Raw genomic sequence first — 13,841 nt, forward strand, 5'->3', positions numbered from 1 at the left:
TTAGGTATAAGTTTCTTATCTTGTTGAACTTTCGCGTGTTCTTTTAAAAGACACTACGTGCTTTTAAGGTGAGCGGCATGTTCCGTAGAGGAACAGATTAGTATTAATCAATTTCTATGCATATTTAAATAGGTATTTTTCTTATACATACAAAGCAACACAATTAGTAAAGAATATATTTTCGTGTACTTTGTAGCTAGATATTTTGAACTGGCAACTGCATTTATCTCAAAGCCCTTCCTTCCGGCGCGACCTACTACCGCGCCACCTAGCGAGGATAAAAAAAAAATCTTCTCCTGCCGTTAAATCCCAATGGCCGCGAGTGCGCCGCGCTCCGATTAAAATAATTCATATCTCGAGTCCCGTCGCTGCGATTTAAGTGAAAATCAACCAGAGACTTATTAGTGACCCAGTGCCCCCTATGGATATATGCAGCTGTCGATAAAGCAGAGCACCACGAGGTCTGCTAAGGTGCTACTGGATTTATGTAAGTCGCTCTCAATTTATCGAAGCTACAAATCGTTTTATATGAAAATTTCTATTTTTGGCGTTAAATGACTTAAATGACAGCATTGACATCACAGACTTTTGTCTTGCCTATGTTCTTACCGGCCAGACTCAAATCAAGGCCTATCAAAGAGGCCTATTGACAAAGATTTTTTTTTAAATTTTATCAAGGAGGGTAGAGGCACGTCTACCCTTCATAGATTTTATGAACATAGACAAAGACAAACTGAAATAGATAATAATTTACATATTTCAAAAAATAAATAATAATTTACATATGACTTTGACTACTTCATAAAATACAAATCAAAATATATTTGATAAAATAATTGGATTTGTTCCTAGAAATCGTATAGACAAAGCCAGTTCTAGCAATGTTGCTGTAGTAAAATATTTTTATGGTAATTACTGGCAATACAGCTCTAGAAACGGAGCACACATGTACAATTATGAAGGGTCACGTCATTCCAAGGAAGTCAATAGGCCTTGATCTATATGCACAGAGTTATTACGCAAAAATAACAAATAAACAAAGGGAAATCTCTTTTCAAATCATGTACATAAATTTTCTGTGTATTTTGTTGTGAGTAAAAGTTTATTAATAAATTAGTATTTCCCGGCAAGATCCCGGAATAATCCCGGAGGTACATTTCTACGCCTGTCAAATTTGAAAATCATTCGATGCGTTTCATTCATTCGTTCATCACTCCATTCAATTCATTTCATGGTCTTTATTGAATTGAGTAGAGATATAAAATAATTTGGTTTGATTAATTTGTAAATAATCACAATGAATACCATCGTAAGTGAACTTAGTATGAATGACTTAAATAATAAATTCTTTGAAATAATGCAAAGCGAAAGCAATGCCGAAGACGCAGCCAATTTTATTTACGATAGTGTACTCGACGATGTTGCGATTGGATTTATTTTCGAGTTCCACCACGGCCTGAAAACTGGGTTGACGGATTTAATAGAAGGAGAGAAAGAAGACGAAGAGCCCTACAAAATTATAAACTCGCCGGAATGCGATGTGTTTGGATTTTCAGTGTTAAAAAAGACTCCAGATAGTAACTGTTCTTGCCCGAATTGTGAGAGACCTGTCTCGGCAACTAGGTTCGCTCCGCATTTAGAAAAATGCATGGGTAAGTCCTGAGAGATAAGCAATTTAATTTAAGTCCATTTTAAAAGTATTTTTTGCTACTGTTATTTATTACTAGGCATTCACACATTTTCCTTGTGCCCATAAACCATGTAAACAATTTTTTTTTTAGGAATGGGTCGCAACAGTTCACGCATTGCGTCCCGCCGTATAGCGTCAAACAGCCGCGAGCCAACCTCATACGCTGGACTCCTCAGTGACGACGAAGATGATGCAGACTGGGCTGGCGGGTCCTTGCAGAATGAACGCAGGAAAAGAAGGATTAAGAACAATAATAATAGGAAGCCTAATAAACTCCATAAGTAAGTTTCTTGAAATTATTATAACAATAGTGGTGAAAAGGACACATTTTGTCATAGAGGTATTTTCACACTTCTTGCTCCTAACTCTTCTGCAGAATAACTGGCAATTAAGCAAGCAAGCTTTCTAAAAACTTAGTTACTTTGTTATCTGGAACTTAAATGACTATATTGTCATGGACAGTGCAATACCGCATAGCTAGAAAAGCCAATAGAGTTCCAAATTCAAACAATGTAACAAGGAAATTGGATAAAATGTATTTGTTAGTTATGCAGTATTGCACTATCCCTGACAATATGACTGGATAATTACTTGGTTAGTGCTTTAGCATCAGTGAGGGATTTTAAGTAACATTGCCCGCTTTACTTAACATTTAACTTAATTAACATAATTTCCTTCGCAGTGGCAACAACAGGAATAATGGAAACCAGAACTCTGACTCTAACGATGGTGTTACCTATGACACAATGACTGCCAATGACAAGAAAACCTTACTGCTGCAGATTTGTGGTGTGGTGTCCGAACACACAAAAAAATTATGCACTAGGTAGGTATGTCAAAGAAAGATATTAGTTTCTCTTATTTAAGAGGGAAGCTACTGACAAAAGGTACTTTTTTCATACAATTTCCATTTCGGGAGGAAACTGATTCCACTAACTAAATTTTAACATACCACTTTGATTTTGATGTTGATCGCTTCAGCATGTTCTAGGTTTATAGGTTCACTTCTCACTTAAAAAATAAACACAAATATACATATAAACTAAAATGCTGTTATGGAAGTGATGTGGTTTTAGCTCTTGCTCAACTTGAAGTTACCTAGTAACAAAGGATTTGACTCACTTATTTGTCATGTTGCAAAAATCAGAGTCCTTATAATACCAACAAATGAAGACACCCCAGCTCCATATTCATAGGTGGAGGTTCCATTTTTAACTAGACTGAAAAAAAAGTCATTAAAAGCAGGCCTTGATTTAGAGACCTAGGCACTTGGTATGGCACTTAGAATTTAGTGGGACCCCTTCCCATCTCAAAACTATTGCTATGTTGCCTGGGCCCCTAGGCCCAGGCCCTGATTAAAAGTTTATTCAATAAACCTGAAAATCTAAATAAGTATAAGTAATTATTTTTTTACTAGACAAAATAAACAAATATTGCATTTGTAATTATTTATGTGCTGAATACGGGTTTACAAAGGTGTACAATAACATATTATTTAATTAGTTCAACTAATCCCTGCTTGGTCACAGAATAAATAATAGTACTAGGTACAGAAGACTCACTCTCTAACAAAACGCGTCTGTCACGATCAGCACAGATATGGCGATGGCGATGGCGACAGCGCCACGCTCGGCTTATGGAAAACCCCAAAATTGGGGTCGAACGGATGTACTTTTAGCTACTTGTAGCAAAGCGACGAAATCGCGGAGTGAGCCACGCCTGGCTTGGTGTAGCATGCAGAATTTAAATTTGATTGTTTTCTAATTTCAGATCTACCAGGTGCCCTCAACACACCGAGGAACAGCGCCGGGCGCTCCGCAACACCGTGCTGGAGCCCTCGACCCCCGAGAGCGGCATCGGCGCGGACGAGGCGGGCTCCCCGCCCGACTCCAGCCCCTCCTCGTCCTGCTCCTCGTCCAGCCGCAAGAGGGACCGCCACCGGGCGCCGCCGAAACCTAAGAATAAGAGGGAGAGGATGTCGCCTAATGGGAGGGAGTAGACGGGACAATTTGGTTGGGATGATCAAACTTCAACTATCTTGTAATTATAGATATGGCTGTTTTGTTAATGTATTGAACGAAAGACTTTGTACCTTAGGGTGGTATTCCATTTGTCCAATGTCACTACGTCTCACTCTCTTATTAAGCAATTGTGAGACAAAATACAGATTGGACAAAGAAATTGGACAGGTGGAAGACCACCCTTACCGACCGATTATGGACTGAGATCGCTTTGTCATCGCTCATTGTAAGATATTACTTTCTGCCTATTTAACCAAAAAGTAAAATAATTTGTAATGGAAGGTCGGTAGGGGGGGAGGGGTCAACTCACCTCGGTCTCCCCTACATATTTAAAACATGCGTGGATGAAAGTAGGTCTTCAGAAAAGCTCGACGCATAACTAGAATAAATACAAAACCAATTGTAAAAGAATAAACCATTTATTTGATAATCATAATAGTAACTGTATTGAAATATTTACATTATTAATATAATAGATATCACACAATTGCTTATTGTGAGACAAAATACAGATTGGACAAAGAAATTGGACAGGTGGAAGACCACCCTTACCGACCGATTATGGACTGAGATCGCTTTGTCATCGCTCATTGTAAGATATTACTTTCTGCCTATTTAACCAAAAAGTAAAATAATTTGTAGTGGAAAGTCGCAAGGTCGCATTTTACTTGACAAGATTATTTTATCGTAAGGGATGGCATTGAATCGATTTTATATACATTTAGAACAGCAGCATACAATAAACAGTTCACAGAACGCCTTAAACTGAAAGTAACTCCCATTCCGTCCCTGTAAAAATCACAAAATGCATGCTGCAAACTTCGAAGTCAGTTAGAGTTGGACCAACCAAAGTTAGCAGCAATAGCATAGGCTGCAAGTGCTAATTAAACGTCATGGTTTCATACAAGTTTGACGTTTTAAAATAACACTTGCACAGGCTAGGCTATCAAAATCGCTGCCGACTTAGCTTGGTCTAACTCCATTCACTTTGTGCTGCTCCTCTTAATTGCCATATTAAGGATAAGGAAGGAAAGAGATGGAACACGAATGATTGAGCAAATATGGCCGTGTGATACCGACATGTGTCACACAATGACCGCGCATTTATTCGTTATAAACTTTAGTTAAACCTAATATTTCAGACGAATAAATATAGTCAAGCTGCGTCAACAAATTATTAATTAACTCTTGTACAGTCAGCCGCAGAAGTGGCTAAGCGGGCGAGGTGTTCAAAATGACCTTGCCACGCTCTTATACAGGGTGTAATTTTTTACGTGATACAAAATATGTTTTTCTAACTCCATAAAGAACTAGCAATTGAATGCTCCTACTCTCGTTGAAATCAGACAATTTTATTTTTATTTTTTTTATTTTTTTTCGTGATATTTTTTGTACTTTTAAAGGATATTATGATATTAAAACAGCTTTAAAATGTAAAGTGAACTAAATTACTTTTCAAAGTAGCGTAAATCACAAGTCATTAAACATTTTTTGTGATTTATGCTACTTTGAAAAGTAATTTAGTTCACTTTACATTTTAAATATCTTATAAAGCTGTTTTAGTATCATAATATCCTTTAAAAGTACAAAAAATATCACGAAAAAACATAAAAAAATTAAAAAAAAAATTGTCTGATTTCAACGAGAGTAGGAGCATTCAATTGCTAGTTGTTTATGGAGTTAGATAAACATATTTTGTATCACGTAAAAAATTACACCCTGTATATTCTCAGCCACTCACATGCTTTATGCAACTGTAGTTGCAGTTGCATAGCTGTCACTCACATAATAATAGAGGTAACTGAAAAATATCAATCATGTGAGGTTAAGAATAAAGTCGCGTCAAGATCATTTTGAACACCTCGCCCGCTTAGCAACTTCTACTGCTGACTGTACTGATGATTACAAAATGCCTAATGTAAATATTAATGTATAGGTACTGTACATATAACTGTTATTTGAATGTATTCATTCCTGAATATTTAATGGAACTTGAACTGTGTGCTGGATTTATTTAGACAGGGTTTTGTATCTTAGAATTTAATGTAAAATCATTTGTATAAATTAATTGTATCAATATTATCAGTTCTAATGGAAAATGAAAATATGTCAGGCTGAAAATTGTTTATAATATTGTAAAATAATTATGAAATATCTGTGAACTAGCAAATGTTCTGGGTAATGTAAAAAATATAATGTATGTAACTACATTTTCGTGTTTTATTCCTGATCATTTCTTTTGTATTCTTTCGTGACTGATCTCTGTAGAGAAAAGTATTTATACTTGATTTATACCAGGCGAATAATTAATATTTTAATTCCATTATACACCCTGAATGGCTACTAGCCATTAAGGCCACTCCACACTAGCGTCTTTTGAGGGTCGGCGTCGAACACCAGCCGTAGAGTTGACAAGGCGCCGACGCATGTATTGGGGCATGCCCCAGAATGGTATTCCACCTGTCCAATTTCTTCGTCCAATGTGTATTTTTTCTCACATTTTGCTTAATGAGAGAGTGAGCCAATGACATTGGACAGATGGAATACCACCCTTAGCTAGAGTGGAAGTTCGGAATTTCTCGATAAATTTTTGATGACCAGAATATCATACATAGCCAGCTTAGTATAGTTTTATTTTGATAGATAAAGTAGAATAGCAAAGCATTAATATACTAGTAACTACTATTGACTTTCGTCACAGATTATATGTATAATAGTTTCGTAAAGTACTTATGCTCTGGTTTCCTAGGATAGCGGTACCGTCATATAGCGGCCGTCTCCATACAAATACTACGACATCCATATTTAGCCGTATTATTTAGTATGGAGACGGCCGCTATATGACGGCACCGGTATCCTAGGAAACTAGAGCATTACCGCATGATTACATATTTAAAACATGCGTGGATGAAAGTAGGTCTTCAGAAAAGCTTGATGCATAACTAGAGTCTGGCTAGCCAAATTTTGTTGACTGATATTTCCTTGTGGTATCACCAATTGTCTATGATTTTTAAAAAAGCTAAAAGTCTGTTGTCAATTTATGTCATCCATTCAAATTGTTCGCGGTATATAAGCGGTTTATTTGAAAGAATATTAATAATGACTATACCGAGTGAGGTCCGGAACCTATTATTTAAACTCGCAAACAATTACGGTAATGTACGCAGTCGCCAAGAAGCGTTATATAAAGAAAAACTGCAATGTTTACAAGTCGTAAGCAATTTAGTAGGTTGGTGCTCTAATATTTTGATACTTTAAGTAGGTACTAGTTCTAAAATTTGCCTATAAGTTTGATTAAGTACGTAAATTTATTAATGCCTGAATCTCATAAACAGGACAAGTGTGTAAAGAAACGGTTAAATTAGAAATTCTGGAAAATATCAACAACATCAAAACATTGGAACATAAGGAGTTATTTACTGAAAACCAATATTTAGAAGAAATCTGTGGAGTGACTGGTCAGTAGTTAAAGTTGATATAAAAATATAAAATAAACGTTAACGTTTCGAAACATGTCCAATGTCCATACAGTGTGGCTGTTAACGAGAATGCAGTTAGCATTCTCGTTGACAGGGAAGTTTTGGGGTTATACTGAGCATTTTTTACTATGGGACCAACCCCGGCATTGCGAAAAAAAATTTGGCTGTTTCATAATACTCGTATACATTTTGGCTGGTCCATTTTCTATGAGAGGGTAAGTTGCTCAGTATTAATCCTAAAACCTCCCTGGCACCGGGACTGCAGTTATTTTTTAGCCACCGTGTACGTGTATATGAGCGGCCAACGTGCTACTTTGAAAAGTAATTTAGTTCACTTTACATTTTAAATATCTTATAAAGCTGTTTTAGTATCATAATATCCTTTAAAAGTACAAAAAATATCACGAAAAAACATAAAAAAATTAAAAAAAAAATTGTCTGATTTCAACGAGAGTAGGAGCATTCAATTGCTAGTTGTTTATGGAGTTAGATAAACATATTTTGTATCACGTAAAAAATTACACCCTGTATATTCTCAGCCACTCACATGCTTTATGCAACTGTAGTTGCAGTTGCATAGCTGTCACTCACATAATAATAGAGGTAACTGAAAAATATCAATCATGTGAGGTTAAGAATAAAGTCGCGTCAAGATCATTTTGAACACCTCGCCCGCTTAGCAACTTCTACTGCTGACTGTACTGATGATTACAAAATGCCTAATGTAAATATTAATGTATAGGTACTGTACATATAACTGTTATTTGAATGTATTCATTCCTGAATATTTAATGGAACTTGAACTGTGTGCTGGATTTATTTAGACAGGGTTTTGTATCTTAGAATTTAATGTAAAATCATTTGTATAAATTAATTGTATCAATATTATCAGTTCTAATGGAAAATGAAAATATGTCAGGCTGAAAATTGTTTATAATATTGTAAAATAATTATGAAATATCTGTGAACTAGCAAATGTTCTGGGTAATGTAAAAAATATAATGTATGTAACTACATTTTCGTGTTTTATTCCTGATCATTTCTTTTGTATTCTTTCGTGACTGATCTCTGTAGAGAAAAGTATTTATACTTGATTTATACCAGGCGAATAATTAATATTTTAATTCCATTATACACCCTGAATGGCTACTAGCCATTAAGGCCACTCCACACTAGCGTCTTTTGAGGGTCGGCGTCGAACACCAGCCGTAGAGTTGACAAGGCGCCGACGCATGTATTGGGGCATGCCCCAGAATGGTATTCCACCTGTCCAATTTCTTCGTCCAATGTGTATTTTTTCTCACATTTTGCTTAATGAGAGAGTGAGCCAATGACATTGGACAGATGGAATACCACCCTTAGCTAGAGTGGAAGTTCGGAATTTCTCGATAAATTTTTGATGACCAGAATATCATACATAGCCAGCTTAGTATAGTTTTATTTTGATAGATAAAGTAGAATAGCAAAGCATTAATATACTAGTAACTACTATTGACTTTCGTCACAGATTATATGTATAATAGTTTCGTAAAGTACTTATGCTCTGGTTTCCTAGGATAGCGGTACCGTCATATAGCGGCCGTCTCCATACAAATACTACGACATCCATATTTAGCCGTATTATTTAGTATGGAGACGGCCGCTATATGACGGCACCGGTATCCTAGGAAACTAGAGCATTACCGCATGATTACATATTTAAAACATGCGTGGATGAAAGTAGGTCTTCAGAAAAGCTTGATGCATAACTAGAGTCTGGCTAGCCAAATTTTGTTGACTGATATTTCCTTGTGGTATCACCAATTGTCTATGATTTTTAAAAAAGCTAAAAGTCTGTTGTCAATTTATGTCATCCATTCAAATTGTTCGCGGTATATAAGCGGTTTATTTGAAAGAATATTAATAATGACTATACCGAGTGAGGTCCGGAACCTATTATTTAAACTCGCAAACAATTACGGTAATGTACGCAGTCGCCAAGAAGCGTTATATAAAGAAAAACTGCAATGTTTACAAGTCGTAAGCAATTTAGTAGGTTGGTGCTCTAATATTTTGATACTTTAAGTAGGTACTAGTTCTAAAATTTGCCTATAAGTTTGATTAAGTACGTAAATTTATTAATGCCTGAATCTCATAAACAGGACAAGTGTGTAAAGAAACGGTTAAATTAGAAATTCTGGAAAATATCAACAACATCAAAACATTGGAACATAAGGAGTTATTTACTGAAAACCAATATTTAGAAGAAATCTGTGGAGTGACTGGTCAGTAGTTAAAGTTGATATAAAAATATAAAATAAACGTTAACGTTTCGAAACATGTCCAATGTCCATACAGTGTGGCTGTTAACGAGAATGCAGTTAGCATTCTCGTTGACAGGGAAGTTTTGGGGTTATACTGAGCATTTTTTACTATGGGACCAACCCCGGCATTGCGAAAAAAAATTTGGCTGTTTCATAATACTCGTATACATTTTGGCTGGTCCATTTTCTATGAGAGGGTAAGTTGCTCAGTATTAATCCTAAAACCTCCCTGGCACCGGGACTGCAGTTATTTTTTAGCCACCGTGTACGTGTATATGAGCGGCCAACGTGTCGATGGAATCTTTAGGTATACCTACTTAACTTAACCATTGACCTAACCTAAAGTAACGTAACTTAATGGTCACATAGACAGACGTATGAAACTCGCAAAATGGAAATTACCACCATATTGATTGCAATTTTGCGAGTCTACCATTATTATTAAATTATATTATTGATTAAAGTTTTTTTCGTACAGGTTTTTGTGTTTCAACTTTGAAAAATATACTAAATGAAGGCAAACAAAACAATGGTGACTTTAGTACTCCGGGGCAAAAGCGGCCTCATCAAGCTACCAAATCAAACTTGGATAGCTTCGATGTTCAAGCCATCAAAAATAAAATTAATGAATATTATGTGGTCAGAAAACAAGTACCTACTCTCAGAACCCTTTTGGCTGATTTAAAAGAATCGATAAATTTTACTGGATGCAAAGAAACTTTACGTCAAATATTGTTGGCAAACGGTTTTGAATTTAAACAGAACAAGAATGAACGTTCAGAGCTAATTGAGCGGCACGATATTGCAGCTTGGCGGCATCATTTCTTGAGAACCATTGCTTTGAAACGTGCTGAAGGCAAACCGATAATATATCTGGACGAAACTTATGTTCACCAACATTACAAACCAAAAAAGTCTTGGCAGGGCCCGTCCACAACAGGTTTGATTGAAAAAAATTCTCAAGGAAAAAGATATATCATTGTGCATGCTGGTTCTGAAAGTGGCTTTGTGCCCAATGCATTGCTAGTATTCAGCACTAAATCGATCGCAGCTGACTATCATCATGACATGAATGCGGCAAACTTCAACAAATGGTTACGGGAAAAATTGGTGCCGAATTTGCACGAACCGAGTGTAGTCGTTTTAGACAATGCAAGTTACCACACTGTGCAAATTAATAAGCTGCCAAATCGACAATCCCGAAAAGCAGATTTGCAAAACTGGCTTATAGACATTGACATATATATTACTTCGTAAGGACGCGGTTAACGAGCACTGAAAAGGGGGCCGCTACATGGGTGTGATAATCGCATTTATCACACCACGGCGCTCAGTCGTGTGGCGAGTTGCGCAGTAGAAAGTTGTCACGCAGCATAACGTAAAAATGCCTCATTGCGTTGTAAAAGGGTGCATAAACCATTATCGGAAGTGTGAGAAAAAAGATGGGATCTCATATCTTCGGTAAGTAATTTCCAATTACGTTTATTTATTGCTTAAACCCAATTTTAAACGATAATTTTATTTCATTCTCACGCGCTACTGATGTTCGCTCGTACGTCATAGCGCTAATACATTAACCTTGTAAGGACGTCATTTCTCTTTGGAAGTTATTATGAAGTAGAAATGCATAATGCGTAATTTGTATAAGTAAATTTACTTACGGATATAATTACTGAATTTAAAGTAAGTACCTATTGTCTGTTTTACAGAGTTTGTTCCCGTTTTGTTTTACATAATTATTAAAAACGTTCAAAATAACAAGATCAAGTATTTGTTATTGTTTTATTCGTTGACATATGGACTTATACGCACTTTAATTTCGGTATATATATTAATTCTTGTCAGGTATAAGTTTTTAATTAAATGTAGTTAAAACTCAAAAAAATTTAATAGGTAAGCGCTAGAAACAAAGCGCGCATTTTCAAACACCGATTAATTCACATCGCTGTATTTATTACTTTTAATTACCTACTTATATTTTTGCATCATGTTTGTATCGCTGTATAGATTCCTTCTTTTTTACTCTACCTGTTTTGCAAGCAAGACACTGATAGAAACAGTTGTTCGCCGCATTTTACGCGCGAAAGCGCGGGAGGTACTTATCGGACTGTAGCTAGTAGCTCGGCCAACTAAGTCATTTGTTAAGAATAATGTAAAAAGAAGAAAACATTTTTGAAACTGCTGTTTCCATATTTTTATAACTTGGCCTTTAAAAACTATATATTGTCCTTTTTTTGATTTTCATTTTCTTCGTTTTAAAGTTTTAACTTTACTGAGTTGTTTATTTAATGCAAACTGTAAAGAAATTTGATTCCCGTAAGGTATACGTACTGGAGCTAGACGCGGTCCCAGTACATGTCATCTTGGAACTTAAGGCATTGTCAATAGAGGTGACAGCAAGGTCACAAAGTGTCATCTATTGGGCATTAGCATGTCGAGCACTAGTACGTTTACCTTACTACATCGCATCCCGGCTTTAAAATTGAATGTTACTACTGATACAAGGCATGAACGTTACATAGAGTCAGACCAAGAATAGTTTGCAGCGGATTTGATAGCCTACGCAGTGCAAGTGTTATTTTATTTTTGTGTGTTTTTATTTGTTATTTAAACTTCTATGAAATTATGACGTATAAATGACATTTGCACTGCGTGGGCGATCAAATTCACTGTAGACTTTTTTTGGTCCGACTCTAATTCAAGTTCCTTGACTTTACAATTACATGATGATTGATGACTTGTTAATAATTCGTTTCTTTTAGCATTAGAAAAAAAGTAAGCAATCTTAATGTGCCCTTATATTGACAATCACTTTTGGAAATAAGTCACGGAAAATGTGTAACAGTTATAAATCATTTATTTATTTACATTCTTCTGCTTTCATAAAGAATAGTAAGTAATTTTTAAGAAGCGCTTTTCTATAAAAGACACGTCAAGATTGTTTACCTCTTTTCTAATGTACCTACGAACGTAACAAATTATAGCTAGAAACGTCCATAAATCCATCTTATGCGTTTTAACCAGTAAAGAGTCACTAGCCACGGACCACGGACTCATGCTATTCCATATTTTTCTACATTATTAGCGATCCGCCCCGGCTTCGCACAGGTTAACAAATTACACACCAAAACCTTCCTCAAGAATTATTGATAGGTGAAACAGTATGAAAATCCGTTCAGTAGTCGTTTATCACGAACATAAGTACTAACAATCAAACAGACAGACGCGGCGGGGTGCTTTGTTTTATAAGGTGTAGTATTGTCACATTACACCAACATTTTAACACAATACATATACATGTACATCTTAATACAATAAATATCGTTTTAATTAACCATAAACTTATTCGACGCTCCTGTGATATAAACCGCGAATAAACTTAACAAGCCGTGTACGCCCATACAAAGTTATCGCGTCGAGCGTCGAGCTTACGTAATTGTACGCAGCGTGTAACAGATGGCGCTTTTTTGCTGACATGAAGATCGCAACAGGCAATTCGTATGCATGCGCTCATCCAATGCTTATAGAGAAATCGATACCGTTTGGTGAACGTTGTACCAAAGAACAACTCTTGTGTTTGATTGGACAGCATAAAGAAGAGCCTATCTACGAAGCAGATGAGATACTCAGGACTCATGGGCACGAGGTTCTAAGACTGCCACCATATCACTGTTTCTTGAACCCCATAGAGCTGATTTGGAGTATCGCTAAGCGAAAAGTGGCCAGCAAAAATGTAGCCCAATCTGCGCAAGAGTTTGAAAGAACTATTAGAGATTGCTTCGAAAGCGTGACCCCTAACGATTGGAAAAAAATGACTGATCATGTTGTCCACATAGAAAATCAGTACATGCAAAAGGATAACATAACTGCTCACATGAAAAGATTTGTCATAAGCGTCGGTGATGACGAGTCTTCTAGCAGTTCTGATCAATATACAGGAGGGGACTCGGAGCCGGAGTATTTGCTGTCCGACTTTGATAACTACTTAGAAGCAGAATATTTAGACTCCGATTTTAACTACAGCGAATAAGGCCCAATTGCACCAACCACATTTAACAGACTGATTAACGTCAAACAGCAGTGAAGTATGAAATTTCCCATACAAATACATTTAGTGAACGCTTTAACGGTGACAGACGGTTTGGTGCAACCGACCCTTAGTCATGGTTAGTTAAATGTGTAAATATTCATCTTAGTCAAAATTATTAATTGTAACTTAGTAGTTTTAAATACCTATTCGCCGTCTGTCTTTTCTGTAAGCAAACCAAGCAAGCAAGAAAAATGCAAATGTAGTAAGACAAGTAAGTTGAACTTGACCTTGAGTTGAAATTTGGCATAGTATGTACTC

General features: G+C 36.1%; 2 protein-coding genes and 1 long non-coding RNA gene across 3 annotated transcripts; 2 read left to right on the top strand and 1 right to left on the bottom strand.

Moving 5' to 3' along the window:
- The first annotated feature begins 1,225 nt into the window (after positions 1-1,225).
- LOC134673117 (SAGA-associated factor 11 homolog) lies at positions 1,226-4,003 on the top strand. Its single transcript, XM_063531054.1, has 4 exons — positions 1,226-1,652; positions 1,782-1,971; positions 2,373-2,516; positions 3,461-4,003. The coding sequence occupies exons 1-4, from the start codon at positions 1,298-1,300 to the stop codon at positions 3,687-3,689; spliced, it is 918 nt and encodes a 305-aa protein (XP_063387124.1). The 5' UTR covers positions 1,226-1,297; the 3' UTR covers positions 3,690-4,003.
- A 108-nt stretch (positions 4,004-4,111) lies between these two features.
- On the bottom strand, positions 4,112-5,894 carry LOC134673118 (uncharacterized). Its single transcript, XR_010099419.1, has 2 exons — positions 5,430-5,894; positions 4,112-4,961 (listed from the first exon to the last, which is right to left on the bottom strand). It is a non-coding gene; the product is annotated as an uncharacterized LOC134673118 (long non-coding RNA).
- A 7,116-nt stretch (positions 5,895-13,010) lies between these two features.
- LOC134673603 (uncharacterized) lies at positions 13,011-13,523 on the top strand. Its single transcript, XM_063531602.1, has one exon. The coding sequence runs from the start codon at positions 13,011-13,013 to the stop codon at positions 13,521-13,523; it is 513 nt and encodes a 170-aa protein (XP_063387672.1).
- The last annotated feature ends 318 nt before the right edge of the window (positions 13,524-13,841 follow it).

Source organism: Cydia fagiglandana, chromosome 18, assembly GCF_963556715.1.
Source record: "Cydia fagiglandana chromosome 18, ilCydFagi1.1, whole genome shotgun sequence".
In the NCBI taxonomy this organism is placed as follows: domain Eukaryota; kingdom Metazoa; phylum Arthropoda; class Insecta; order Lepidoptera; family Tortricidae; genus Cydia; species Cydia fagiglandana.

Excerpts from the sequence above, each read along its gene's own strand:
- LOC134673603 (XM_063531602.1), top strand. The coding sequence starts at position 13,011 with ATGCTTATAGAGAAATCGATACCGTTTGGTGAACGTTGTACCAAAGAA.
- LOC134673117 (XM_063531054.1), top strand. The coding sequence starts at position 1,298 with ATGAATACCATCGTAAGTGAACTTAGTATGAATGACTTAAATAATAAA. Across the intron at positions 1,653-1,781 it reads GCATTTAGAAAAATGCATGG|GAATGGGTCGCAACAGTTCA; the intron begins GTAAGTCCTGAG and ends TTTTTTTTTTAG. Across the intron at positions 1,972-2,372 it reads AAGCCTAATAAACTCCATAA|TGGCAACAACAGGAATAATG; the intron begins GTAAGTTTCTTG and ends TTTCCTTCGCAG.